The sequence below is a fragment of the Ceratotherium simum genome, chromosome 9 (genome assembly GCF_057802395.1).
Source record: "Ceratotherium simum simum isolate JZ-2026a chromosome 9, ASM5780239v1, whole genome shotgun sequence".
Taxonomy (NCBI): Eukaryota; Metazoa; Chordata; class Mammalia; order Perissodactyla; family Rhinocerotidae; genus Ceratotherium; species Ceratotherium simum.
This window is the reverse complement of record NC_141908.1, coordinates 53,526,067-53,553,589: the sequence shown is the minus strand read 5'-3', so window position 1 is coordinate 53,553,589 and position 27,523 is coordinate 53,526,067. Positions and strand designations below refer to the sequence as shown.

At 36.0% G+C, this 27,523-nt stretch overlaps 1 protein-coding gene across 1 annotated transcript in view; it reads left to right on the top strand.

The window, feature by feature from the left end:
• Positions 1–27,523, top strand: part of OLA1 (Obg like ATPase 1) — a 174,396-nt gene that overhangs the window by 8,323 nt on the left and 138,550 nt on the right. Inside the window, exons 3-4 of the mRNA XM_004426636.2 lie at positions 12,539–12,682; positions 17,907–18,034. Coding sequence (XP_004426693.1) covers positions 12,539–12,682; positions 17,907–18,034 — 272 coding nt within the window. The remainder of the gene's footprint in view (positions 1–12,538; positions 12,683–17,906; positions 18,035–27,523) is intronic.

The window sequence follows — 27,523 nt, the reverse complement described above, 5'->3', positions numbered from 1 at the left end:
CACACCCCGACACCCCTAGGAGTTAAATAGCTTTAGTAGATACTGCCACACAGTTTTCCAAAGTGGTTATTCTAATTTACAGTGCCAGCATTTTATAGAGTTCTAATTATTCTGCATCCTCATTCATACGTGGTATTGTCAGTCTTTATCATTTTGGCCATACTTATATGTAGTGGTATCTGATTGTTATTTTGTATATCTCTGATAGCTAGTGATTTTGAGCACCTTTTCATATGTTTATTGGATATCTTTTGTGAAGGGTCTGTTTTTTTCTTATTAGTGATTAAATGTTTTTTATTCTGGATATGGATTCTTTGTTGGATATGTATTAGAACTAATTCTTCCCAGTCTACTTGGTTTTTCGCTTAAAATTAAATAAAAAAGTGTTTTTGAAGTAATTTCACACTTTAAAAATTTCACACTTGAAGAACTAGTTAAAAAAATTTATATATAGTGTCTGTTTACATTCTCCAAATGTTAACATCTCCTATAACCATAGTGCAGTTATCAAAATCAGGAAATTGGCATTGATTTACCTGTTGTCCCACTAATTGTCCATTTTCTGGTCCAGGAGCTAATCCAGGATTATATGTTGCATTTAATTGTTTTGTCTTTTTAGTTTCATTTAACCTGGAACAGTTTCTCTTTGTCTTTCATGTAATTGACACATTTGAAGAGTGCGGGCCACTTACTGTGGAGGGCCCTCAATTTGGGTTTGTCTAATGTTTCTTTGTGATTCAATTCAAGTTATGCATTTTTGGACACAGAAGTGACATGTGCTTCTTAGTACATTATATCAGGAAGCACAGGATGTGATTTGTCTTACTACTGGTGATGTTAACTTTGATCACTTGTCTAGGGAGGTGTCTGACAAATTCCTTCACTGAAAGGGTTACTGTATTTCCCATTGCAATTAATAAATATCTTGGGGGAGATACTTTGAAAGTATGTAAATATTGTGTTTTTCATACTTGTACCCCCCTAAATTTGGCATGTATTTATGATTCTTGTTCAAAATAGCTATTATTGTGGTGTTTACCAAATGATGATTTTAAAATTTCCATTGTTCCTTCTATAAATGTAGAAGGAACAATTTATAGAAGCAGCAATGGGAATTCTATTGTGTTATTCATGTATTTGATTATAATTTACTTATATCAGGATCTGTTCTTATTTTACTTTGTTGGTTATAATCGGTTACTACTGTTATTTATTTTGTTGCTCAAATTGCCCAGGTTTGGCCATCAGGAGCCTTCCTGTTCACACATATTCCTTCGACATGTCCTCTATTTTTTGAGTGTTTTCTACTTTTGGGGACCACAGTGTCTTCAGGTTTATTTGTACTTTCTCTGCGCAAGCCTGGGAATACACACATTTTGTGTAAACATTTTTGTCTCTCCTGGATGTATACTTGGGAGTGGAATTTCTAGGTTGTATGTTGACTCTGTGTTTAACTATTTGAGGAACTGCCAAACTGTTTTCCAAAGCGACTGTGCCATTTTACATTCCCACCAGCAGTGTATGGGTTCCAGTTTCTCCACATTCTCACCAATGCTTATTATCTTTTTGATTATAGCCAAGATGTGAAGTGGTATCTCATTGTGGTTTTGAATTGCATTTCCTTGATGCCTCATAATATTGAGCATCTTTTCATGTGCTTATTATGCCTTCGTTTTTGAAAAATTTTCACTGGGGAGATTTTCAGGGACAGTTTTTCTTTCAGCACTTTGAAGGTATCTTCCATTTTCTTCTAGCTTTCTAATGAGAAGTCTGTTGTCATTCTTATTTTGGTTAAGTGATGCTTGTTTTTGTTTTTTCCCCTCTAGCTGTGTTTAAAATTTTCTCTTTACTATTGGTTTTCAGCAATTTGATTTTCATATGCTTTAGTGTGGTTTTCCTTATGCCTCTTTTGCTTGATGTCTGTTGAGATTTTAGGTTTGTGAGCTTATGATTTTCATTAAATTTGTAAAATATTTGGCCAGGATTTCTGTGAATGCTCCCCCCCCACCCCCGTTCCCTTCCTCTCTTTCTGGGACTTTTGTTGTGTGTGTGTTAGTCCTTTAGATAGTATTCCACTGAAGCTCTGGTTATTTTTTTTCTCTATGCTTCATTTGATAGTTTCTATTGCTCTGTCTTCATGTTCACTGATCTTTTCTTCTGCAGTATCTAATCTGCACTTAATCACATCCAGTGTGTTTTCCATTTCCATTTCATTTTATTTCAGATAGTGTATTTTTCATACAATAGCTCTGTCTGGATAGTTTTCATTTCACTTCTCATTGTCTTCATATTTCCCTTTACATCCTTCAGAAAATTCTAAAAAGATTTGTAACATTTATTTTAAGGTCCTTTTCTGCTAATTCCATCATCTTTGCTGGGTTTGTTTGTATTGATTGACTTTTATCCTGATTTTAGTCTATATTTTCCTGCTTCTTTGCCTGCCTGGTAATTTTTATTGGATTCCAGATGTTAGATTTTATGTTGAGTGCTGAATTTTATAGTATTCCTTTAAAGAGTGCTGGACTTTGTTCCAGCATTTAGTTATTTGTGTTTCATTTTGATTCCTTTGAGGTTTCCTATTATGTTTTCTTATGAGTTCATAATATTTTTTGCTCGGGTGCTACTTTAGCCTTCATACTAAGATATGACTCTTTTGAAGACTCTATCCAAGTTCCCTTATATTATAAAAATTCTCTACTCTGGCTGGTAGGAATGTGAACTATTCCAAGCTCTGTCTGAGGCCTGAGAATTGTTCACTCTACTGCTTTTGGGTGGTTTTTTCCCTGGACTTTTGGAAACTGAACTTACTCGTATACAAATCATTACTCAGCCATGTTCTTGACACCTTCTGCTGATGTTCAGAGCCCTCTCTCTGTGCAACTCCTTCCTTTCCAGTACACACACACTGCTCTGTAAATTCTAGCTGCTTTGGCCTCCTTAAACTCTCATTTTAGTCTCTTTAATTTGGCATGACTGCCAGGTTCTGTTGGTTCCCCCTCCCTGTGCTGTGGCTTTAAAACCACCCTTAGGCAGTAACGTGGGGCAGTTGAGAAAACTTGCTGTTCTCTCAGGGAACTCAGTCCTGTGCTGCATACTGTCCTCTGTCTGAAAACTGTTATTTTGTATATTTTGTCTGGTTTTCTAGTTCATTTTGGCAGGAGGGCAGTCCCATTGGAAAAGAGGAAGCAAAATTTCCCAATACCATTTTGAATGAAGTTAAATCTTACTGTATACTTGTCAACGTTCCAGGGTGTCTACTCTTTCATGGAAATTTGTGATTTGGGAATTATTTGCTTTCTCTTTTTAATACGTTTTGAATAAACTTTTGGACAACAGATCTGCTCTCCTGTTCACTCTTTCCTGTTATTATTTCAGCAATAATTCTGTGCCTTAAAAGTACTTCATAGATTAATTGGCTTTCTTTTAAGTCTTTTAATTTTCATTGTTTTGTTTTCAGAATTCTGGTCTCTGTTGCTATATCACCACATAATTTCAGATAGATTTTTTTTGCTCATTTATTTATTTACTATTAGCTATAGACTTTATTTAGATTTCACCAGTTTTCCCACTAATGTCATTTTTTCTTTTCCACTATATACTTTTTTTTTTTTTTTTTTTGGTGAGGAAGATCAGCCCTGAGCTAACATCCAATGCCAATCCTCCTCTTTTTGCTGAGGAAGATTGGCCCTGGGCTAACATCCATGCCCATCTTCCTCTACTTTATATGGGATGCCGCCACAGCATGGCTTGACAAGCAGCGCGTCGGTGCATGCCCAGGATCCGAACCTGTGAACCTCAGGCCACCGCAGCAGAACACGCGCACTTAACCGCTGCATGGCCGGGCCGGCCCCACTATATACCTTTTAAAGGTCACAAAAAATTTCATTTACTTTTGAGAAGTGCTAATCAGGTATTTTGTATAATGTCTCTCAATTCGAGTTTGATGTATTCTCATGCTGTGGACTTTTTTTTTTAATTGAGGAAAGAAACACATAATATAAAATTTACCCTTTAAACATTCTTAAGTGTACGGATCGGTAGTGTTAACTGTATTCACATTGTTGTGTAACAGATCTCTAGAACTTTTTCATCTTGCAAATCTGGAACTCTGTACCCACTGAATAGCAACTTCCAATTTTCTTCTCCTCCCACTCCTGACAATTACCGTTCTACTTTCTGTTTCCATGATTTTGACTACTGTAGATATCTTATATAAGTAGAATCACAGTATTGGTCCTTTTGTGGCTGGCTTGTTTCACTCAGCCTAATGTCCTCAAAGTTTATCCATGTTGTAGCATTCAACAGGATTTCCTTCTTTTTGAAAGCTGAGTAATATTCCATTGTTATGTGTATACCACATTTTCTTTATTCTTTCATCTGTCAGTAGACATTTGGGCTGCTTCCATTTCTTGGCTGTTGTGGATAAGGCTCTAATGAACATGGGTGTGCAAATATCTCTTAGAGATCCTGCTTTTAATTCTTTTGGGTAAATACTCTGAAGTGGGGTTGCCAGATCATATGGTAATTCCATTTTTAGTTTTTTTTTGAGGAATTTCCATACTGTCTTCCATAGCGCTGCATCATTTTACATTCCAACAGTGTACCAGAGTTCCAATTTCTCTATATCCTGGCCAACACTTGTTATTTTCTGTTTTTTTCCCTCATAGTGACCATCCTGATGGGTGTGAGGTGATATCTCATTGTGGTTTCGATTTGCATTTTCCTGATGATTAGTGATGTTGAGCATCTTTTCATAATGCTTGTTGGCTATTTGTTTATCTTCTTTGGAGAAATGTCTATTTGGGTCCTTTACCTGTTTTTTAAATGAAACATTTTAAGGCTACTTTTGTTGTTGTTGTCGAGTTATAGGAGTTCTTTTTATATTCTGGCTATTAACTCGTTATCAGACATATGATTTGCAGTTATTTTCTCCCATTCTGTAGGTTGCTTTTCCCTCTGTTGATTATTTCCTTTGATGTGCAGAAGTTTTTAAGTTTGATGTAGTCTCATTTTTCTATTTCTGCTTTTGTGGCCTTGTGCTTTTGCTGTCATATCTAAGAAATCATTGCCAAATCCAATGTCCTGAAGCTTTTCCCCTATGTATTCTTCTAGGAGTTGTATAGTTTTAGGTCCTACGTTTAGGTCTGTAATCCATTTTGAGTCAGTTTTTGTGTATGGTATAAGGTAAGGGTCCAACTTCATTCTTTTGTATATGGCTGTCCAGTTTTCTCAGCACCATTTGTTGAAGAGGCAATCTTTTCCCCGTTGTGTAGTCTTGGCACCCTTGTCGAAGATCATTTGACTGTATACGGGAAGGTTTATTTCTGGGCTCCCTATTTTGTTCCATTGGTCTATGTGTCTATCTTTATGTCAGTTCCACGCTGTTGGTTACTGTAGCTTTGTAATATGTGTTGATATCAGGAATCATGCTATGGGCTGTTGGGAAGAATACTGTTGAGGTGAAGTGCCCTTCTCATTGCATCATATTGAGGGGTATATAATACCAACATGACTTATTACTGGTGATGTTAACCTTGATCACTTGGTTAAGGTGGTGTCTGCCAGATTTCTCCACTGTAAAATTATCCTTTTTCCCTTTCCCTACCCTATTGATTAGAAGCAAGTCACTAAGTCCAATCCACACTCAAGGGGAGGGGAATTAAGGTCCACTTCCTAAAGGAAAGAGTATCAAAGAATTTGTAGATGTTTGTTAAAATCACCACAGTAATTAGTTAATATTATGGGGGAAAGATATTTTGAGGCTATTCAAATATCCTGTTTCTCTTTAAAGTTTCCCTGACTAAATTTTATCATTCCTCAGTGATTTTGCCTGCAGCAATTATTAGTGTGGTGTTCTAATGGTGATTTTCTACTTCCTTTATTCCTTTTACATTTATTATTTGGAATTCTTCCATAAGGAAGATTTATTTTTCTTTTTCCTCACATTTAGGTATTTATTAAATCATTTATATAGTTCTATTTGGACTCACTAAAATTTGTTTCATTCTTTGGGTTATAATCCAATACAGTCATGTATTGGCTAAAATGTCATAACGACATTTTAGTCAACTATGAACTGCATGTACGATGGTGGTCCCATAAGATTATAATGGAACTGAAGATTTTCTATTGCCTAGTGATATTGTAGCCATTGTAAGGTTGTAACACAATGCATTACACACGTGTTTGTGGTGATGCTGGTGTAAACAAACCTACTGTGCTGCCAGTCGTATAAAAGTATAGCACATACAATTATGTACAGTACATGATACTTGATAACGGTGATAAACGACTATGTTATGGTTTATGTATTTACTATACTATACTTTTGATCATTATTTTAGAGTATACTCTTTCTATTTAAAAAAAGTTTACTGTAAAACAACAGTATGTCGTGTTATGCTGTCAGTAGCCTCATACATCTGTGTTTACCCTGTCTCTTGATTGCGTCATTTTCTCTTGTGCTTGATTTAAGTATGTTCTGTGATGTTCTCACAATGACAGATTTGCCTAACAGAAACACATTTCTCAGAACATAGCCCTGCTGTTAAGTGACGCATATCTGTATTATCAGTATTTTGTTGCTTAGATTGTTCTGATTTGGGCCATTGGGAGCTCTTTCAAGTTGCCTCCTCAGTCCTTTTGACATCCTCCCATCTTTTTTTTAATTTCTTTCTTTTTTTAAAGAGAGTTACTTCCTTACTCTCTGACACTGTAAGATGTTTCAAGCTAATACTGTATTTTTCCTGTTCCAGCCTTGTCTCCAGGGAGCCCTGGTTTCCTTTATTGGAGAGTAGTATTTAGAAACTAAGATCTGGGCTCTAGGTATGTTCCTTCCTGCTGGGGTGTTACTGCTTTTAGGCCCTCTCACCTGATAGAGTGAGGAAATATATGTGGTTATATAACCCGTGTATACACATATTGGTATTTATTTCTGTCATCTGTATTTATTTCTGTATATAGCAGATAGTTTTTAATAGTTTAGTTATATCTAAATTTAAAACATTTTGAAAGGACTTCTGCTATTTTCCATGTTTTGGATATGTGATGTATAAAGAGTTAATTCAGAATGCTGTGAGAATTTGCATTGGTACCCTAACTTCCCAATACATAATGTAATTTTGCATAAGGTTTTAGATAAAACATCTATTCAGTCAGATTTACTTATCACAGTAAAATATGTAATTTCAAAAATAAAGCATGTAGGTCCTAAACGGAGGGGGCATACGTTTAGTCTAGCCACCCTTTTTTTTTTAATGCTATCATTGCTGAAATATTTATGTAAACCCATTCTTGCATAAGAGAGATTCTTACAATTTTGAATCTTTCTCATATTTTCAAGCTTTAATAATAACCTTAAGGTTTCTAAATATGTCTGTGTGTGTGTGTGTATGTAAAATCCTCATTTCACAGAAAGCTTTATGGGCTTTAACATGCCAGGCTTAGGCCAAAACTTTCAAATTCTTTGCTTTTGCAAAGCTTCTCTTTAATAGATTTGAATAGATCAAAATGTCTTAACGTCACTGAAGCCTATAGTAATAATCCTTAGAAATTTTTCTTTTTTCTTCTTCCTTATTTCTTTTACTTTTTTGTACTTACAAAGCTATTGGAAGGTACAGATGACTTGGACTTTATGAAATTTAAAATCCATATCCAAGATGAGATGATCTGTGAAAATGGAGATTTGTCTTCCAAGTCTAGTTTGAGTCTATGTAAGAATTTTTTCAGCCTAAGAGATAATGGGACTTTCTTTTGCTATATTTTTACCATATAGTGTTTTAAGGTATAAACTTTATTTATTAGAAAACATATTTTTGTCCAATTAAGCAGTCAAAAATGCTATACTTAATAATAGCCGTAAATGTGAAAATAAGTTCATAAACTCCCTATGGCCTTTTTATATTGCAGTTGCTATAACTATGGTAATAGCAATGAGCAGTTTTTTTAACTACAAAATACAACTGCCCTTTTTTTGTCCCCCCAAAAGGCACAAGTGTTCTATAAGTGTTTGGATTAATTAATATATTTAAATTATGCTGTAAGTACTTTTATGGTAATGTTATTTTGTAATATTTTCATTGCAGGTATACAATACTTTAGTTACATTTTAGATAATTAAGGACTCATGGACTGTTTTGTCAACCTAACTATCACATTCTATTTTTTACTTTTTTGTGGGGAGGGGAATAAGGTATGGAGAGTGGGCCAATTTATGTCACCATTTACTTCAGCACACTTGTAGTTTTCCCTCCTGGGAGAAATATCCTGAAGAGGAAACTGGTTGTGTTCTTGAGATCCTCCAAGTCTCGTCCGAATGCTTTGCTGAGTTCTCTGTCCTTCAGCATCAGTTTTCAATGAGTGTAAAGCCTGGATTCTTTTTTTTTTTTTTATTTTTTATTTTGAGGAAGATTAGCCCTGAGCTAACATCCATGCCAATCCTCCTCTTTTTGCTGAGGAAAACTGGCCCTGAGCTAACATCTATTGCCAATCCTCCTCCTTTTTTTTTTTTCTTTCCCTTTTTCTCCCCAAAGCCCCAGTAGATAGTTGTATGTCATAGTTGCACATCCTTCTAGTTGCTGTATGTGGGACGCTGCCTCAGCATGGCTGGAGAAGTGGTGCATCGGTGTGCGCCCAGGATCTGAACCTGGGCCGCCAGTAGCAGAGCGCGTGCACTTAACCACTATGCCACGGGGCCAGCCCCCAAAGCCTGGATTCTTGGCCTCCTTCCTCTGCCCAGAAAAGATGTCCCCAGGGTAAAAGTGTCTGTAGAGGTCAGATCACTTCTTTGAGTTTTTTTTCCCATTTGCATTCCATTTCCAGATTCCTAGCCCCATCAAACAGAAGCTTTCTGTATTCTGCATTTATATGGCTTTTCTAGTTGTGGATGAGAGTACTAGTCTGCTGTTAGCTTTTGCATCTCACCCAGAAGCAGAATTTCTTCGCTCTCACAATTGACTTGTTTAAGAAATCTGGTTGTTTATCTTACAGAATTTTCCAAAGTCTGAATTTTGTTGATTGCGTCTATGTGGTGTCATTTAATATGCTCTTCTGTCCTCTATATTTCCTATAAAGTGGTAGTCATATCTAAAGGCTTGATCAGATTAATATCAGATAATTTTTTTTTGCATGGAAAGATTCGCCCCAAGCTAACATCTGTTGCCAGTCTTCCTCCTTTTTTCTTCCGTTTTCCTCCCCAAAGTCCAAGTACATAGTTGTGTATAGTTGTTAGTTCTTCTGATTCTTATGTGAGCTGCCACTACAGCATGGCCACTGACAGACGAGTGGTGTGGTTCCGGGCCCGGGAACTGAACCCGGGCCACAGAAGTGGAGCGTGCAGAACTTTAACCACTAGGCCATCAGGGCTGGCTGGGTCAGATAATTTTTATGACAAGAATATTTAAAAGATGGCGTATGTACTTCTGTTAGGAGTTACTATGGTTTTTTTTTTTGTTGTTAGGAAGATCAGCCCTGAGCTAACATCTGTGCTAATCCTCCGCTTTTTGCTGAGGAAGACCAGCTCTGAGCTAACATCTATTGCCAATCCTCCTCCTTTTTTTTCCCCAAAGCCCCAGTAGATAGTTGTATGTCATAGTTGCACATCCTTCTAGTTACTGTATGTGGCATGCGGCTTCAGCATGGCCGGAGAAGCGGTGCATCGGTGCACACCTGGGATCCGAACCCCGGGCCGCCAGTAGCGGAGCGCGTGCACTTAACTGCTAAGCCACGGGGCCGGCCCAGGAGTTACTATGTTTTTTTCTCTTTTTGCAGTATTAACTATCATTGGTGATCATTACCCAGATCCATTAATTCCTTAGGGGTTCAAAATGGTGATATTTGAAGTTTTTTATTCTTTCCTCATGTATTGGCTGGAATATGTCTATATAATAATTTTCTTTTAATAAACTCTTTGTTACTCTAAAAGTACAGTTTGTATAGGAAAGATGCAATAAGTGCTTTACTTAATAATCTTCAAAAGAGTCAATCACCTAGCATCCTTAAATGGTGGCCAGAGAGTTTTTTTTTTTTTTGGTTTTGTTTTGTTGAGGATTATTAACAACTCATGGATATAAAGTTGTTTGATTTGTTACAGTGCATTGTAGCTATTCTTGTTGATGCTCAGATTGACTCATCTTTGGCCAGTAGGCCTATTCAGGTTGGCTCCAGAGTGCTTTCTATAGGACTCTATGGCCTTTAATAGCTTCCTCGTTTTCCTTTGGGAAAAACTGTTTGAAACTCATCTTATATATTTCTGGTCCTAGACCTGGAACTAGCCATTTCTTTAAGGAGTCTTGGTTATTTTTTATTTATTTACTTTTTTGGTGAGGAAGATTGGCCCTGAGCGAACACCTGTTGCCAGTCTTCCTCTTTTTCGCTTGAGGAAGAGTGGCCCTGAGCTAACATCTGTGCCCATCTTCCTCCATTTTGTATGTGGGTCGCCATCATAGCACGGCTTGATGAGTGTGTAGGCCCATGCCTGGGATCGGAAGCCACGAACCCCAGGTCGCTGAAACAGAGCGTGCCGAACTTAACCACTATGCCACCGGGCTGGCCCCCAGTCCTGGTTATTTTTAATGGACATGGGATTTAAAGATCATAGTCTGCATGTGAATTCTCTTTTTAAAAATTATCTGCCCTATTATAGGTGTTAATTTTCTAAATTGTATTAAACTTCAGAGTCTTTCTGGAATTAGATGGACTGTAATTTTATAAATAAACAGATTATTTTAAATTAAGTACTATGACATTTATCTTAACAGGATTGAAATTAAAAGCTAGCACTGTAGAAACTAGTGATTTCCTCTTGATTATCATTCCTAAAGTTCTGGAATTGTTACCAGCCTCTTTGAGGTTGCCAGTATAAATTCTATGACAGTCAGTATTATTCATAGGTTGTTAGCTGAGTCTGAATCTAGCCCAGTGGTTCCAAAATCTGACTTTACGTCTGCATCACCTGAGATATTTTTACAATACGGGGCCCTACACCAGGTCTGGAAAGAGGCCTGGTCATGCCTGCCTTTACATTCTCAGCTGATTCTGTTATAGGCAGGCATTTGAAAGCTACTGATTTGACCAACGGTGCCTTAAGTAACCAGTAATAGTTTAAGTGACTATTTTAGCGAATATTTCTACTTTATTCCAAAATGTTTAGTCTGAATGTGATATAAGAGCAATATTTAAAGACCTGCAGGCAGATGCAAGCTAAATGTCTTGTTGCCCAAACATACTTCTCAGCAGTGGTATTCAGATATGCCTTGATGGTTGCCTTTATTCATTACTCTCTTATAAGGGTCTCAGAGGTAAAAAAAAAAAAAAAAAAAAAGATTCTTCTGTTTAAAAGTTCAATCAGATGAGGTAACTGTAATAACTATAAAACTATAAATTTCTCCTGATAAGGATAGGTTTAGATCTCATCTTAATAGATATTTTTTACCATAAAAAATATTTGCAAAAGAGAGAATAATAATCATCCGTAATTCCATCATCCTAACATTGTACTTTTTGAATATCCTTTTGTTATCAAGTTTGGTCCATATTTGAACATTTTTACGTAATCATGTCTAGGTCGAGTTAGCAAGCACCAGTCTCACACTTTCTACATAATCCTTATCTACTTCCTCAATTCTTCTAGTTTAAAAAAATTATATAACAGTAATTTTCATTTTAAATCCTCATGTGTGCTACAGTCTTATTTCTGGAGCAAGGAAAAGTCACTTCAGTGAATTCTCTGCAGTCCATATTAATGATGAAATTGAAAACTAGTACAAAACAGATCAACAAACTTATAAAAATCCCATTTTGTTTTGAATTTTATTCTATGATTTTTGACACTGTAATTATCATATTTTTAAAAATGTGGCTGGTGTTAATATAAGTTGGCATTCTCTGAGCATGTATTACCTGATAAGAATCAGATAATTAGAAAATTAGTGACCAATTTATTCATTAATAGATTTTTTTCTTGCTTTGTTATACCTTGAGAAAATTCACATTTTGACTTTCATAATTTACCATTCACAATTCTAGACTTAGCAGTAATTCTTACGTACTAGCAATTAGAATGGAGTCTGAGCTCCAACTTTCCATTTCCTGTTAGACAATTAGCATCTCTTTCCCAATTCAGAATGCTTGGGAAGTGATTGACCTCACTAGATACACACCTCTCTACATTTATGCTAGAGAAGATTATAGTAGATGTAGGTGAAGTGATACTGGTACTACCAGATACTTTAGGAATTAAATTTTTTGTGGTATTATGTGAGACTAGCTATCATTTATAACAAAGATTCTTTCGGGAAATGCTTTTCAAGTTCCAAATAGACTGCGATAGGAATGTAACCTAATTATAAATCATGAGCTGCATTGTTGAAAATTTCATACATTTCTCTTAGTAAAAATGTATTATTCTTTCCCACCCCCATCCTTCCCAGATTGGTTTTATAATCCTTGTGGATCTTATTTGAGCATTGAAATGAGAGTGAGGTAGATTGTTCTCAGTGTTAGCCTAAGAATTGATTGAAATTGTTTTTATTCATTTTAGGAAATCTACCTTCTTCAATGTGTTAACCAATAGCCAGGCTTCAGCAGAAAACTTTCCATTCTGCACTATTGATCCTAATGAGAGCAGAGTACCTGTGCCAGATGAAAGGTTTGACTTTCTTTGCCAGTACCACAAACCAGCAAGGTAAGAAAATCTTAATGCCATTGTTTATTTGGTGGCCCTCTATGGACTGAACAAGTGTATGTAAGTGATATATTTAAAATCATGTAGAAGGGTTTTTTTCCAAAATTAATATAGCATTATTGCTTTGGGTGATTCTAAAAGTAATGTAGAGTGTGGAGAAGGGTGAGGAAGGATACATCTAGTTGTTAACATTGCTGTTATTTTTTTCTGAGGAGTATGAAGTCGAGGGAGTAGTTAGTCTGTATTATATGATCCCATTCATGTAAAATTATATGTGTATGTGTGTATTCATAGGAAAACGGCTGAAGTGAAGATCACAAACTAATTGATGGTTATCTCTGGGTAATGGAATTTTTAGGTGATTTTTACTTTATTTCTTATATTCCTCTATATTGTTTGAAGTTTTTATAACAAGCATGTATTATATCTTCAGTTAGAAAAAATAAGATAATACAGGTTCAGACAATATGGATATGTGTAAAGAGAGGAGTAGAAATCACCTATACTTCTACTTTGATAGAATAGATATAAATACTTTTGAGATATATCCTTCCATACCTTTCCTTGAATGTATGCACACATATTTACAGAAATAGGATACTTTTTTACTTGGGGTATTATTAATATTTGTCTAGATTAAAAAATACAGATTTAAATCACAATTTCTAAGAAAATAATTATGTTTAATACTATATTACATGAATGTACAGAGTTTATTTGCCATTTCCATATTATTGAGAATTTAGTTTGCTTTTATTTATTTATTTTTTTGTGAGGAAGATCAGCCCTGAGCTAACATCCATGCCAATCCTCCTCTTTTTTGCTGAGGAAGACCGGCTCTGAGCTACCGTCTATTGCCAATCCTCCTGCTTTTTTTCCCTTTTTCTCCCCAAAGCCCCAGTAGATAGTTGTACGTCATAGTTGCACATCCTTCTAGTTGCTGTACGTGGGACGCCGCCTCAGCATGGCTGGACAAATGGTGCGTCACTGTGCGCCCGGATCCGAACCCCGGGCTGCCAGTAGCGGAGCACACGCACTTAACTGCTAAGCCACGGGGCCGGCCCCTAGTTTGCTTTTAGTTTTTCACTATTTTTGAATGTGCTGATAAATCCTGTTTCTGTCTCCAGCCCTGAGCTCTGCTGAACTCCAGACATCTTTCTGACTGCCTTCTAACATTGACACTTGAATGACTAAATAGGTGCCTCAGACTTGACGTGTCCAAAATGGACCTCTTGATTTCACTCTGCCTTGTGCCAAATTTGTTCTCCCTCAAGACTTTTATAATTCACAAAATAGCACTGTTATTTCCCCAGGTGCTTAAGTCAAAGCCCAAGATTTATCCTTGGTTCCTCTCTTTCCTCACTCCTACATCCAATCTATCAGCAATTCCTGTGAGTTCTAACTACAAAATATATACCGAATTTATTCAGTTCTCCCACTTTCATCCACTAGTTTTAGCATCCATTAATTTTTTGATGAATTAATTATTACTATGATAGTTGTCACATGGTGATTTTGTGATTCCATCATTCCTTTTCGCTTATTAGTTGGCATTCTGCTGTAAAGAAGAGCTTTCTTGTCTTCATTTATTCATCCATGTATTTGTTCATATCAGTGTTACTCATTTGGTTATAATCTGTCACAGTCATTGGTGATAGCTCAAATTGTATCCCTCAAATTGGCTCCTCAAGCTGACTTCTTTTTAAAAACTTTTTATTTTTAAATGACTTCAAATTTATATAAAAGCTGCAAAATTACACAAAGAATGCTTGTATAGGGCCGGCCCCGTGGCTTAGCAGTTAAGTGCGCGTGCTCCGCTGCTGGCAGCCCGGGTTCGGATCCCGGGCGCGCACAGATGCACCGCTTCTCCAGCCATGCTGAGGCCGCGTCCCACATACAACAACTATAAGATTGTGCAGCTATGACATACAACTATCTATTGGGGCTTTGGGGGGAAAAATAAAAATAAATAAAATCTTTAAAAAAAAGAATGCTTGTATACCCTTCACCTAGATTTCTCTGAACCCTTGAGAATAAGTTGCAGACATGATGCCACATTGTACTTCATTTCTTCAGTTTGTGTTTACTAAATACAGACACTCTCAACTATAGTAGACCATCAAAATCAGGACATTAACACTGATCCAATATTACCATCTAATTCACAGATTCCATTTAGATATCTCCAGTTGTCCCGGTAATGTGCTTATTTGATTAATCCCTTTATATATAGCCAGTCTCTTGACCCCACCGGGTTGTTGCCTGATTTGGACGCTCTCCTGGCTTGGGCCCCGGCTACTGCTGGGCAGCTCTCCTGCCCTGATGCCTTCCTTATACAGGCCCTGACTGCTGTTGTGCTGCCTTCTCTCCTCACTCCAGCTCTTTCTTGTGTGGGTCCTTGCCACTGCCAGACTGTGTGGTCATGTGACATTGCTGAAATTTTTCAGAGACACGAAGAGAACAATAACAGTAATAAAGCTCTGGGACTTCAAATTTCTGGAAATTTTAGTCAACGAGAGAATTAATTTCTCAAAATTTCCCTTGCTTTTCCATTACTGGTGAACATTGATTAAATGCCTTTATGGAGATAAAAAGATTGAATGGGACTCTATCTTCATTTTTTCCATAATTTAATTTGGCCTCTTTGTGGTCAAGCAAATAAAAAAGAATTGACAATAATGCATAGTATTTCTTCTTGCTACCCGAACTTCTCTGTCATACTGCCAGTTCTCAATTTTTTTTTTTTTTTTGAGGAAGATTAGCCCTGAGCTAACATCTGTTGCCAATCCTCCTCTTTTTTGCTGAGGAAGATTGGTCGTAGGCTAACATCTGTGCCCATCTTCCTCTCCTTTATATGAGACGCTACCACAGCATGTCTTTGATAAGCAGTGCGTAGGTCTGCTCCCAGGATCTGAACCTGTGAACCCTGGGCTACTGAAGCGCAGCGCATGAACTTAACCACTACACCACCAGGCTGGCCCCTCAATTTTTTTTTTCTGATGAAAGAAAAATCCTACTCATCATTTCCGTCATTTTCTATTGAAGAAAAACTTATATAAATGCTTTTAGTATTCAGTGTTCATTATATTATAGTGACTAAAAGATTTTTAACCTTATTATTTTAGTTTCAAGGAAGTTTCATATGGTCTAAAAACATTATTTTGCTCAAGTAGTCATAAAATCATTGGTACAGTACATCAAGAATCCTTGAATTAGGCCTCAAGTTTTTACTTTTTGAGATATCGTATTAATAGTTTAAACCTTTATCCTGGCCTTAAATCAAGAATCAGAAATAAGAAACTCATTTTCATTAGAAAATGGAATCTCAGAGCTATAGATTATCTTATCTAGTTTCCTCATAAAAGGAAACTGAAGCCCAGAGAGGTGAAATGATTTGCCCAAGGTCACACAAATAGTTAATGTCCATCAGGAATAGAACCTAAGGCTTCTCACTTCAAATTCAGTGCCTTTCCACTCATATCTATGCTATTGTGCTTCATGTATATTATATGGGTGTTATTAGTTGTTAGAATTTATATCATTTAGGATGACTTTGGTTGCACTTAACATATTGACTTAAAAAGTTGATTTATTGAGTTAGTAACGGGTTGCGTGGTGTTTAATGTTGGTTTCAGCAACTCAGTTGTGTCATCAAGGACCTGGCTTCTTTCTCCTCTCCATTTTACTTTCTTTACCAGCTTGATCATAAGATTGCCTTCCCCTTGTAGTCACAGGATGTCTCTGAAATCTTGGAACTGTATACTTTCTCGTCCGTGTTCAGAATGAAGGAAGAGGAGTTTGCTTCTAGAAGCTCTCTCAGAAGACTGATGAGCTTCTATTCAAGAACCCTCCTAACCCTCTCCAGCAAACCTCCCCTTAAGTCTTTCTGGGCAAATGGGTTAAGGTGAAGGTCCTAGAATCATTAATTGTGCCTAGGGGATGAGATTAAACTGCTGAGTCTAGCTAGGCCTAAGCTACATGCTCCCCTTCTAGAATTAGGGGCAGAGCCAGCTTCTCCAAAGCTGTGGGCTACACTAGGGAGGTATGACTAGCCAAATTGAGGTCAATGTAGTTACCAAAGAGGGGCGAAGGATGCTGGGGAGGCAACCACAACATCCGACAAAAAACCTAACCACATTTTATGTATGTTTTCTGTAGATTTGCTGATAACAATTATCAAGTAATTTCTATCTGTATAAAAATTTTTTATAGAATAATTTTTTTTAAAAGGACTCATTTTTCATAGAAATAATAAGGAAGTGTTTTGTGGAATTTTTATGTTGTATTTTATCGTGTGGTGAAATTGACATTCTGAAAAATGAATTCTCTTTTGAAAATTAACAAAGGATACATACATACATACACCTTATGTCATACACCTTTGTCATATGACATTGAAAATAGCTTTATTTATTCTCATATACTTTAATCTCCATTTCTATGTAGCCAATTGGTTTTCTTAACTTGGCTTCTGACTTGTGTTAACTGTGCCTTTACTTTGAGCAAAGCAAAGGTTATTTTGTATATATATTTTGTATATCTAATTCTATTGCCATTGTCAACAACTAGGTTATTAATATGCTGATAATTGGTTCATGTGATTATGTGCATTTTTTGGCTATATAACCTATATGGTAATTAAATGCAAACCCAGATATCCTGTGTTTGAGTCCCAGTTTTGTCACTACTAGCCGAGTGATCCTGTATGCAATAGGTTTCTTAACTTTTCTAAGCCTCAATTTCCCCATCTGTAAATGAATATAATAAATGGCACCTACCTTATAAAGTTGTTTTGCACTTTGAAATGATGTAAAGCACTTAGTCCAGTGCCTGGCGCAAAGTACGTTGGCTCACTCTGTGATGATCACCTTGCTTTGTGATCTCTTGTATACTCCTTACACGTTCTCCACTGCTTCTGTGTATGCGTGCATGTGCCAACAGAACAGTATAGTAAAAGTAATGATATGAATTTTAATCTTTAGAGACACGATAAAAACATCTATTCTGCTTTACAGTTTTTTCCTTCATTTTCCTAGGTGAGAAAGTCCTAATGTATTGTAAGATTATTTCTTACTTATTTTTTTTAATTCATTTATCAAATCGTTATTGAGTCTTCTAAACATTCTAGAAAGGAAAGAATTCATGTAAATGTTTGGGAAATCCATTTGGTTAATAAACAGGTTCTTAGTACTATTTTATAATAAAACCGTCTTTTGTTTTTCAGCAAAATTCCTGCCTTTCTAAATGTAGTGGATATTGCTGGCCTTGTGAAAGGAGCTCACAATGGGCAAGGCCTGGGAAATGCCTTTTTATCTCATATTAGTGCCTGTGATGGAATCTTTCATCTAACACGTAAGGACAGTTGTTTATTTAATTGATTAATTTCATTATGATCAGTGTTTTCTTTGCATTATTGGTCAAATAAAATTAGAAATGACTAATTAGTAGAAGATTGGCTTTGCTTCACAAGATGAATCATGGATTCATCTGTTAATTGTGACTTGAAGGTTATTTGGTATCATCTCCACATGAGAAGCCTTATTTCATAGCAAGTATATGCTTGATTGATGTTATATTCTAATTGAATTTTATCCCCATTCTGGATTAGATCCATGAGAAGTGTTTCTATGTGGAAGTAATTTTGTTGATTGTAAAGGCATTTTGAAATTTTCTTAACTTGTAGAACTTTTCTGCATTCTTGCTTTTCCGTGTGTTGAGAAAGCAGAATTGATAGAGGAGGGGATTCCATTATTTCAGAGGAGAGAAAGGCATCCAGGTTATTTGTTAGAGATGAAAGGATCAGGGAAAAACTGTATATCAGCTGGTCCTTAATGGAGCGAGGAATATAAAGCAAAGACAGAAAACAGGTAGAACTACGTGTTGGTTTGTGTTCTTTTGACTACAAAAATGAGGCAAGAACATAGTAATTCTCTGATAGAATAGAAAGGTTTGGGTTAAGGCTCAGATCAAGACTGCACTTTATGTTAATAGTATTATAATGAGCAAATTAGTGCAAATGAAGGAAACACAGGTTGGAGGTGGGGGCCAGCTGTGGTCTGGTTTAGTGCTTCTGTTTGTTACCGGTCCTCGACCAGACAACGATATCAATTGAGAATGAGTATTTAGAAAATTTTATAGCAGTTTGAGTAATTTTTTTGTCATTTGAATTCTAAAAAAAAATCCTGCTAGTATTTTTGTATATCTTTTTAAAAAAATTCATTTGCCTAGTAAGTCATTTTTGTTATATTTTACAAAAGCCCACCACAGATAGTTTGAGAAGCACTGATCTAGGTAGCTTCACCTTGGGTAAAGGTATGGAGACACCTTCCAGAAGGGTTTGTGGTACAGGCAAAGAATAAGGTTATGGCGTAGGGGGTAGAAATTCAGTTAGGTAGAATAGTGTTACTAAAGCTTGTACACTGGCAAGAGCCTCTGTTTTCCTGGTGGTTTGTTTTTTTGCTGGTTCTGGTGACTTATATGAGAGTTTCAAAGAGAGGGTAGAATCAAGTGTGACTCCTGGGTTTCTGGACTGGCCCAGCTGAATGAATCTTGATGCCATTCACTGAAATGTTAAATACAGAAGGAGCAGCAAGTCTTGGGAGACAGTTGATGAATTCAGTTTGGGATAGTATTTTGAATTTGTGTACCTGGGACATCCAGATAGGAGATGTCTGTAAGGAGGTGGGACTGGTAGGGCAGATGTGGCAGGAGGATAGGGGCAAGAGAACTGAAGGTTTGGGTGTGAGAATGATTTAACTGATGGGTGGAATAGAGCTTAATGGAGGGTAGGAGCGAAAATAGGAGAGGACTGAAAAATAGAAGGCTCATAGATCTGATTTCCTGGTAAGGGTCAAGAATAGATATACTGGGGTTAAGAGGGTGTGTGGTAAGAGAGGAATATTTGACTTAAAATTTTCAGAGCTGGAGCAGTTTAGGGTGATGGTAAGATCCTGATAATAGCCTGAAACCATTAATAAATGTAGTAAAGTCTTTGGTTTTGTTGTCTCTTGTATAATATTCATCTGATGTTTTTCTAACCTTTAGGGAAAACATGAATTTGGTTAGGAGCATACATAATTTAATTGTATTTCATTCAGGCTAAAGATATTGTTAAGAAAGGACAAAAAATCTAGTTAAACTAAGTATCTTGCTTTCTTAGGGTGGGTGATTTCAGAGATGTTAAACTGTGAAAATATACATCTTAGAATTGATGAAATATAGTATATATTATTGTATAGTGCACAGAACACAGAATGATACATTTATAACCAGAATTTTAAAAAACCTTCATAGAATTACAGTCAGTAAAAAAGACTTGTAGAGATTAAAAAGATAAAGTGATTACTTTGAAGCTATGAAAATTGAGAATTCTTTAATTACAAATTATGATATATTTTCTCTTCATCAAGCATACTATTAAATATGAGTCTAAAAAAGATTTTATCTTTCATATTACTCTTTATTTAAAGATTATTTTCTTCAAATACCTTAAAATCACCAGAAATGCAATTCACTTGTTTATTGCTCATTAATTAAATAGTAAATTCTGTTCTGGGTGCTGGAAATGTATAGTGGGTAGCAGAATCTAAGCTCTGGTTTTATGAAGCTTCTAGTCTAGTGGTAGAAATAAACATTGAATAATTATATTAATGAATGTGTAATTACATTTTTGGATTTGGACTTTTTTTTTCACTTACTGGTGAATTGTTTACTTAGTTGTCCATTACCACGTGTTTGAAACCTGTTTTAATGCTTAACTTCATCATTTCCTATTTTGGTAAGGAAAAAAGATCTATTTTTTATGTTTATATCTTTTCATTTCTCTATTTTTGTTTTAGACAGTTGATTTAAAACCACTAAGGAAAGGGACGATATAGTGATGATATATATTAGTGTTTAGGCCACTTTTAAGCTTTCCATTAGAACTTCTGAAAGTTAGGGGAAAAAAAAATTAATGGGAAGTTTTGGTTTATTACTGAATTTTAATTTATTAATGTTATATTTCTATTAGTTTAATTTTTAAAAATTAACTTTTCCCCACCTTGTTTACTTCATTTGGTTATTAGATGCATGTAAATATATATACATTGTCTCAAAAATTTATACTTATTTTAAATGTAAATACTTATTTTGATAGGTTTGCTGTGGCTTTAAATGTTTATATCACTCAATCTTATTCATTTGACACATTATTTATGGGACACCTCTTTTAAGTGTGCTAGATGCTGAGGGATATAATGATGAGTAAAAACAGAGATGACCCTTGCCCTCATGGAGCTTGTCATCTAGTAGAGGAGACAGACATTGAGTAAATGGTCAAATATACAGTAGATGGCTTTCTCCAGTTGTGTAGCAAGAAGAGAGACAGTATGTGTATGTGAGTGAGTGTGTGGTGTTACCTTGAGGAAGTGATGGTTATGCTGAGAGGTAAAGGTTAGTGGGAGCTATTAAGTTAGCAGAAGGAGGAAAGGAAAGATTGATTATTCAGAGTAAACTGCTTGTTTCAAGGCCCTGTTGCGTTGAAAGAACTGTCAGTGTGGTTAGGATGAATGAGGAGGAGTAGGAATGATGGAAAAGAACCTGGAGAGGTAGTTGGGGATTCACCATGTCCACCATATTAAGAATTTCCTTCTCTAATGGCTTAAATATAAAGAGTTTTAAATGGAGCCTTGGGCTAAGGAGGCAGATTAAACTATTCCAGGAGTTTGTTTTGCAGTTATTCAGTTGAGTTGCATTTCTAATGTTTTAAGAAGTCAAAATGAAGTTAGGCACCAAGGGTTTGAAATTTCATTCTGTTATAAAAATGCTTTTTCAAGATACTGGTAATGATTTCCGTAGATAAACTCTGAGCATGAAAAATGTAGAATATTTCTTTTGTAAAGGGATCTATACACATAACTTAGTTTGCTTACCCCTTAAGTAGCTTTTTTTTCTTTGTGGGATTTGTTGCCTAATGTGTAGGTATTTCAGATCCCTTCCCCCATGAGTCATTTAGAATTCTCTTTAAAATTTTATTTTCAATGGTTTTCTTGTTTGCAAAGTACACTAATAAGGACTTTACTATTACTATTTATTATTTCACTGATAATGAAAGATGCTAGAAATAATGAAAGGTTATCTTATTCATGTGTGAAGATCTGGAGTTAGACTTGTCTTTTAAAGTATATTTATAAAGTTACTGTATACTAGCTCATAGCTATGGATTCAGCTATATAAACAGGAATTTATCTTTCAACTAAACAAGTGTTGCTGAAGTTAAAGTGAGTCTTATTTTAACACATAAAAATATAAAAATTGTTGGACTTTGCATGATGGGAATTATGAGAGCTAACTTTTTTATTCCAGTGATTCTTTTTTTGTGTGTGAGGAAGATTAGTCCTGAGCTAACATCTGTTGCCAATCTTCCTCTTTTTGCTGAGAAAGATTGGCCCTGGGCTAATATCCGTGCCCATCTTCCTCTACCTTATATGTGGGACGCCTGCCACAGCATGGCTTGATAAGTGGTGTATAGGTCCACACCTGGGATCTGAACCTGCGAACCCTGGGCCGCCGAAGCGGAGCATATGAACTTAACCACTAGGCTACCAGGCCAGCCCCTATTCCAGTGATGTTTATAAGCAAAGCTTTGTGGGTAGTATTTTCATAGTACAAATGAATCGCTGCTCATTAAAATTAATTTGAAAACAGAATCAAAGTCTTCACTTATTGCAAGGTCACTTATTTTTCTTGCCTTATTTTATTTCTTGTTTTAATTTTATTTATTTATTTTTTTTGTGAGGAAGATCAGCCCTGTGCTAATATCCAATGCCAATCCTCCTCTTTTTTGCTGAGGAAGATTGGCCCTGGGCTAACATCTGTGCCCATCCTCCTCTGCTTTATATGGGACGCTGCCACAGCATGGCTTGACAAACGGTGCGTCAGTGTGCGCCCGGGATCTGGGCCTGTGAACCCTGGGCCGCTGAAGCGGAGCAGGCGCACTTAACTGCTGTGCCACCGGGCTGGCCCCTTTCTTGCCTTATTTTATTTTATTTTTTATTATTTATTTTTTGTGAGGAAGATCAGCCCTGGGCTAACATCCATGCCCATCTTCCTCCACTTTATATGGGATGCCACTGCAGCATGGCCTGACAAGCAGTGCATCGGTGCGCCCCCGGGATCTGAACCCTGGGCCACCAGCAGTGGAGCGCACACACCCAACCTCTATGCCACGGGGCCGGCCCCTTGCCTTGTTGTAAATGCTTAGAAAACTTTTTCAAAAAGAATATTAATTGAAGAGTAATCTAATAATTTGTTCTTTATGTGAAACTTCATGTATAGCTAATTGAATATAATCATTTAGTGTTTAAGCCAGTTTATAGCAAATGTAGACTAATTTTATATAGCGGGTAGATGTAACATTAAATTTTGTTTCTACACACAATAACATGGATTAATCTCAAAATAATTATGCTTTGTAGAAGAAGCCAGTCCAAAAAAAGAGCATATACCATATGATTCCATTTATATAAGATTCTAGAAAATACAAACTAATCTTTCAGAAAGCAGACCAGTGGTTGCCTGGGGTCAAGAGGATGGGAGGGTTGGAGGGAGGGTTTACAAAGGGACATGAGGAAACTTTTGAGGGTGATGGATGTGTTCATAATCTTGATTGTGGTGATGGTGTCACAAATATATACATATATCAAATTGTACACTTTATGCATAGTTTATTATATGTCAATTTCACCTCAATAAAGAAAGAGGTGGGAAGTTAAAAAAAAAAAACAGCTTTTCTGTCACCTTTGCTTCCTGGGGAGTTTTGACTGGACTCTGCTTACCCTGATTGTTTCACTAGTGTAAGCATTGGAGATGATGTTATATTTTTAGGTAATAATTAGCAGGTTGGTGCAGCTAATGTAAGGATAAAAATTAAACCTGACATTTAAAATTTTGTGGAGAAGAATCCTGGATTTTGGTGCAATTACAATGAAATTATCTGTCTCTTTCTTACATCAATCTGATAAGTACAGAATCTTTTTAGCTGGAGAATTCTTTTTTTATTTTTTATTAATTTATTTTTTTGGTGAGGAAGATCAGCCCTGAGCTAACATCTGTTGCCAATCCTCCTCTTTTTGCTGAGAAAGATTGGCTCTGGGCTAACCTCCATGCCCGTCTTCCTCTACTTTTTCTACATGGGATGCCTTCCATAGCATGGCTTGATAATTGGTGCATAGGCTGCGCCCGGGATCCAAACCTTTGAACCCGGGGTAGGGGGGGCGGAAGCTGAGCTCTCAAACTTAACCACTACCCCACTGGGCCTGCCCCTAGCTGGAGAATTCTTTAAAATTGATTCTAAAATATTATTGTTTATTGGAGAGTTTGTTAGTAAATTTGTTGGACAAAACATTTTTAAAAAATTTCATTTGTAAAGTTCAAGAATGTGTGCATTCTATTTTAAAAATTATATAGTAAAATTGACTTTTTTTTGGTATACAGTTCTATGACTTTTAGCATATGTGTAGATTCATGTAACCACTACCACACATCAGGATGCAGAATACTTCATCACCCCAAAAAACTCCCTTTGTGGTCATGCCCTCACCATCCTTACCTCTGGCAACTGCTGATCTGTTCTCCATCATTTGAGTTTTGGGGTTTTTTTGGAGAATGTTATATCAGTGAAATAATAGGAATATGCATTGTTTTGTTGCGAAAGGATGTTTACAGATGAAAGTTAATGACGATATTAGCATATCCTCTGGGCCCATCCATTCTGTTTCTGGAACCTAGGAGGGTGTGAGGTTAATCCAGAGGGGATTGGTTTTCTTTGGTTTTCTATGTTTTTTGTTCTTTTTCAGTTTTCTTTAATCCCATTCTTCCCATTCTTTTATGAATCTTTTAGGTGTCTTTAAATAGCAAAATGTTTTTTTCACTCTTAGTGTTTTTGGAAATATTGCTCCTTTTTCTTTCAAAGTTTACTGTTTAAAAGTTCTTAAAATTTTATCTTAAAAACCAGACTAACTCTTGAACTAATAGGCAGAGCTACCTATCTCTAAAACATAAAATGCCTGGAAAATACAGAATGTTATGAAAATGGTAAGAATCCTGTGTTTGTCAAACTTTTCCGCCTAAGAGCTCTGACTGCCAAGGATGAAGAACAAGGGGGCCTTTGGTACATAGTGTAGCTTCAGTCATTTGACTTCAAGGAAAAGTTTTTAGAATCCCGTGGTTTACTTTCTTCTGTAGTTCTAGCAGTGTGCAGTCCCCAATTTGAGAAGCAAGATTGTAGGTTAAGATATAAATACCCCAGACCTACCAAGAGGCCTATCTGACCAAACAACTAGGTCCAGCTTATAATAATAATGAATATCTTTATAGCACTTTGTTTACTTAGTGCTTTTTAAATTGTTATGTCTCGATCATCAAAGAGCCCAGTGAGATGTATAGGCCTTAGTATTATCCTCATTTTCAGATGAGAAAACCAAAGCTTAGCAAGGTAAAATGATTTGCCCAAGTCACATAACTGAAAGTGGCAGTCCTTGTGATTAACTTGACTTTGTATGGTTTCAGTCTTTTCTACCACACTTTCTGTCATACTGTAGCATTAACTCCAACTCGGTGTTGTCAAACCTCTGGAAGAAATAGATGTTTGAGGGAAAACTTGGACAATGCGTGGAAAAAGTACCTGATTTTCTAAGGATTAAAGCTTTTACTTTTGATGCTACGTAGAGTAGAAGCTGGGAAATTTTGGTTAAGTTACAATGTTTGTATGCTTCTGTAAGTACTTATCTAGGTAGAATATTTTGTTTCCAATCATTTGTATTACTGAGTGAAGTATATAGGATTTGATGATTCTATCAAGTAGAAAGTCAGTAAAGGATTTTGATGGAATCACTGGCATTAGATTTCTTCTCTCTCTCTGTCTCACATTTAGAATGTACCTTTCTCAGTTTGCTTTGCCTGTGTTGACCAAACAAGATACTGGGTCTTAAAAAGCTCATTTTATGCTTAAAAATAGTAGAATACAGAATCATCTGTCAGCTCTATTGACAGGGGAAAATGTGTACTTCTGTTTATTAAACGTAATATAAACTCTGCTTGGGTTAAGTTTGCTGTCAAGTACCTTAATATTGTAAAAAAAGCTCTTAACTTGAAAATGCTGACTAAAACAAAACCTTTTTAAATAGAGTTTTTAATAGGATTAAGGTTAACTTGAAGGGTTTAGTTTTTCCTGCAAATGTGAACTGGAGAGGAAGCTTTAAACATGAGATAAGAATAAGGTTTTTACAAATTTAATACACAAGTTACTAGCTGAGGGAACCAAAACATAACACATTAGAGATGACACATTAGTGTAAGTAATATTTTTTAATAAGTGACATTTTAACAAATGGGGCTCATCATTTAGAGGATTTTAAAGTAAACTTTAAGAGAGAATAGCTATTGCAAAATTTGTTGACAAATTTAGGCAGATTTTAACTAGATTACTTTATGAAAGCCCTCTTATTTTCTTTTCAATTACTTCTTCATTGCCAAGGTAGTTGAATATATCTGTTTTGTATGTTCTGTTGCAGGTACGTCAGGTGCAGTTTCAGCAGCTCAGTGAAGGAATGTGATGGGTTGTGTGGGGGTGTGCAGGGGGCATGGTTTGGTCGGCTGCTCTTGTGCCCCTATCAGTCCTGTCCTAAGTTTACATGGAAGTAGCGTTGGTAAGAGCTCGAAGCTGATAATTTCAGTGAGCAAAATTATACTTCCAAAAAACCCAGTAGTCATTTTGTGCCTGAAAATAAGGTGCTATTTATTGTGCTGTGAATTTCCAGAATGTTAGATACATGTTGAGTTAAACATAACTCAAAAAAACATCCATACCTGTTTTTAGATTTCATACCTCTTTGTATGATCTATGCTCTTCTTCAAGCTATTAAATAAAACAAAGTAATGACTGACCTTGGGGGATTTCTTTTCGTTATTCTCTATGCTTGTGTTGCTTGAATGAACATTCAATACTGGCAACAAAGAATGTCACAAAAATTATATTTCAGTTGAATTTAACCTTTTCTGGCTTCCCTATGAAAATACTTGTAATTTTGTTAGTGAAATTTAGTTATTATTATAAGTAGCTATTTATGACAGAGGATAAACTTTAGGAGGGAAATAGATATCAAAGGCTAACTACCTTTAACACAGAGACCTTACCTCATATGTTCTTATATATTTTATATATAATATCCTTCCATGAAAGGATAAAGGGTTATAATTGAAATCAGGAAGAGAAATGAGTATTATCTCTGAGGTTTTCTCATGGATCACAATTTGAGAAATGTTGACTAAAACTAAATTCTTATTTTATAAGAATAATTGAATTATTTTTATTTTAACAAAGATACAGTATCCTAAGCCCTTTATAAAATATTAACTAATTTATTCCTTGTAACACCTCTGTAAGGGTGGGTACTGTTGTTATCCTCATTTTGTAAATGAGGAATCCAAAGAATAGAGGGGTTATAGTACTTGTGCAAGATTACATGGCTAGTAACAACAGATAGAATCAGATTTTGAACTCAGGCTCTGGTTACAAAGTCCTTGCTCTGTGTTGGATTAGTCCACTAATCTATGCTGAGAATTATCAATGCAAATAAAGAAGTCTTCTATTTCTTTTTGCTGAGGAAGATTCACCCTGAGATAACATCTATTGCTAATCTTCTTTTTGCTTGAGGAAGATTTGCCCTGAGCTAACATCTGTGCCAGTCTTCCTCTATTTTGTATGTGGGTTGCTGCTACACCACGGCCACCAGTGAGTGGTGTAGGTCTGTGCCTGGGAACTGAACCTGGGCTGCCAAAGTGGAGTGTGCTGAACTTAAC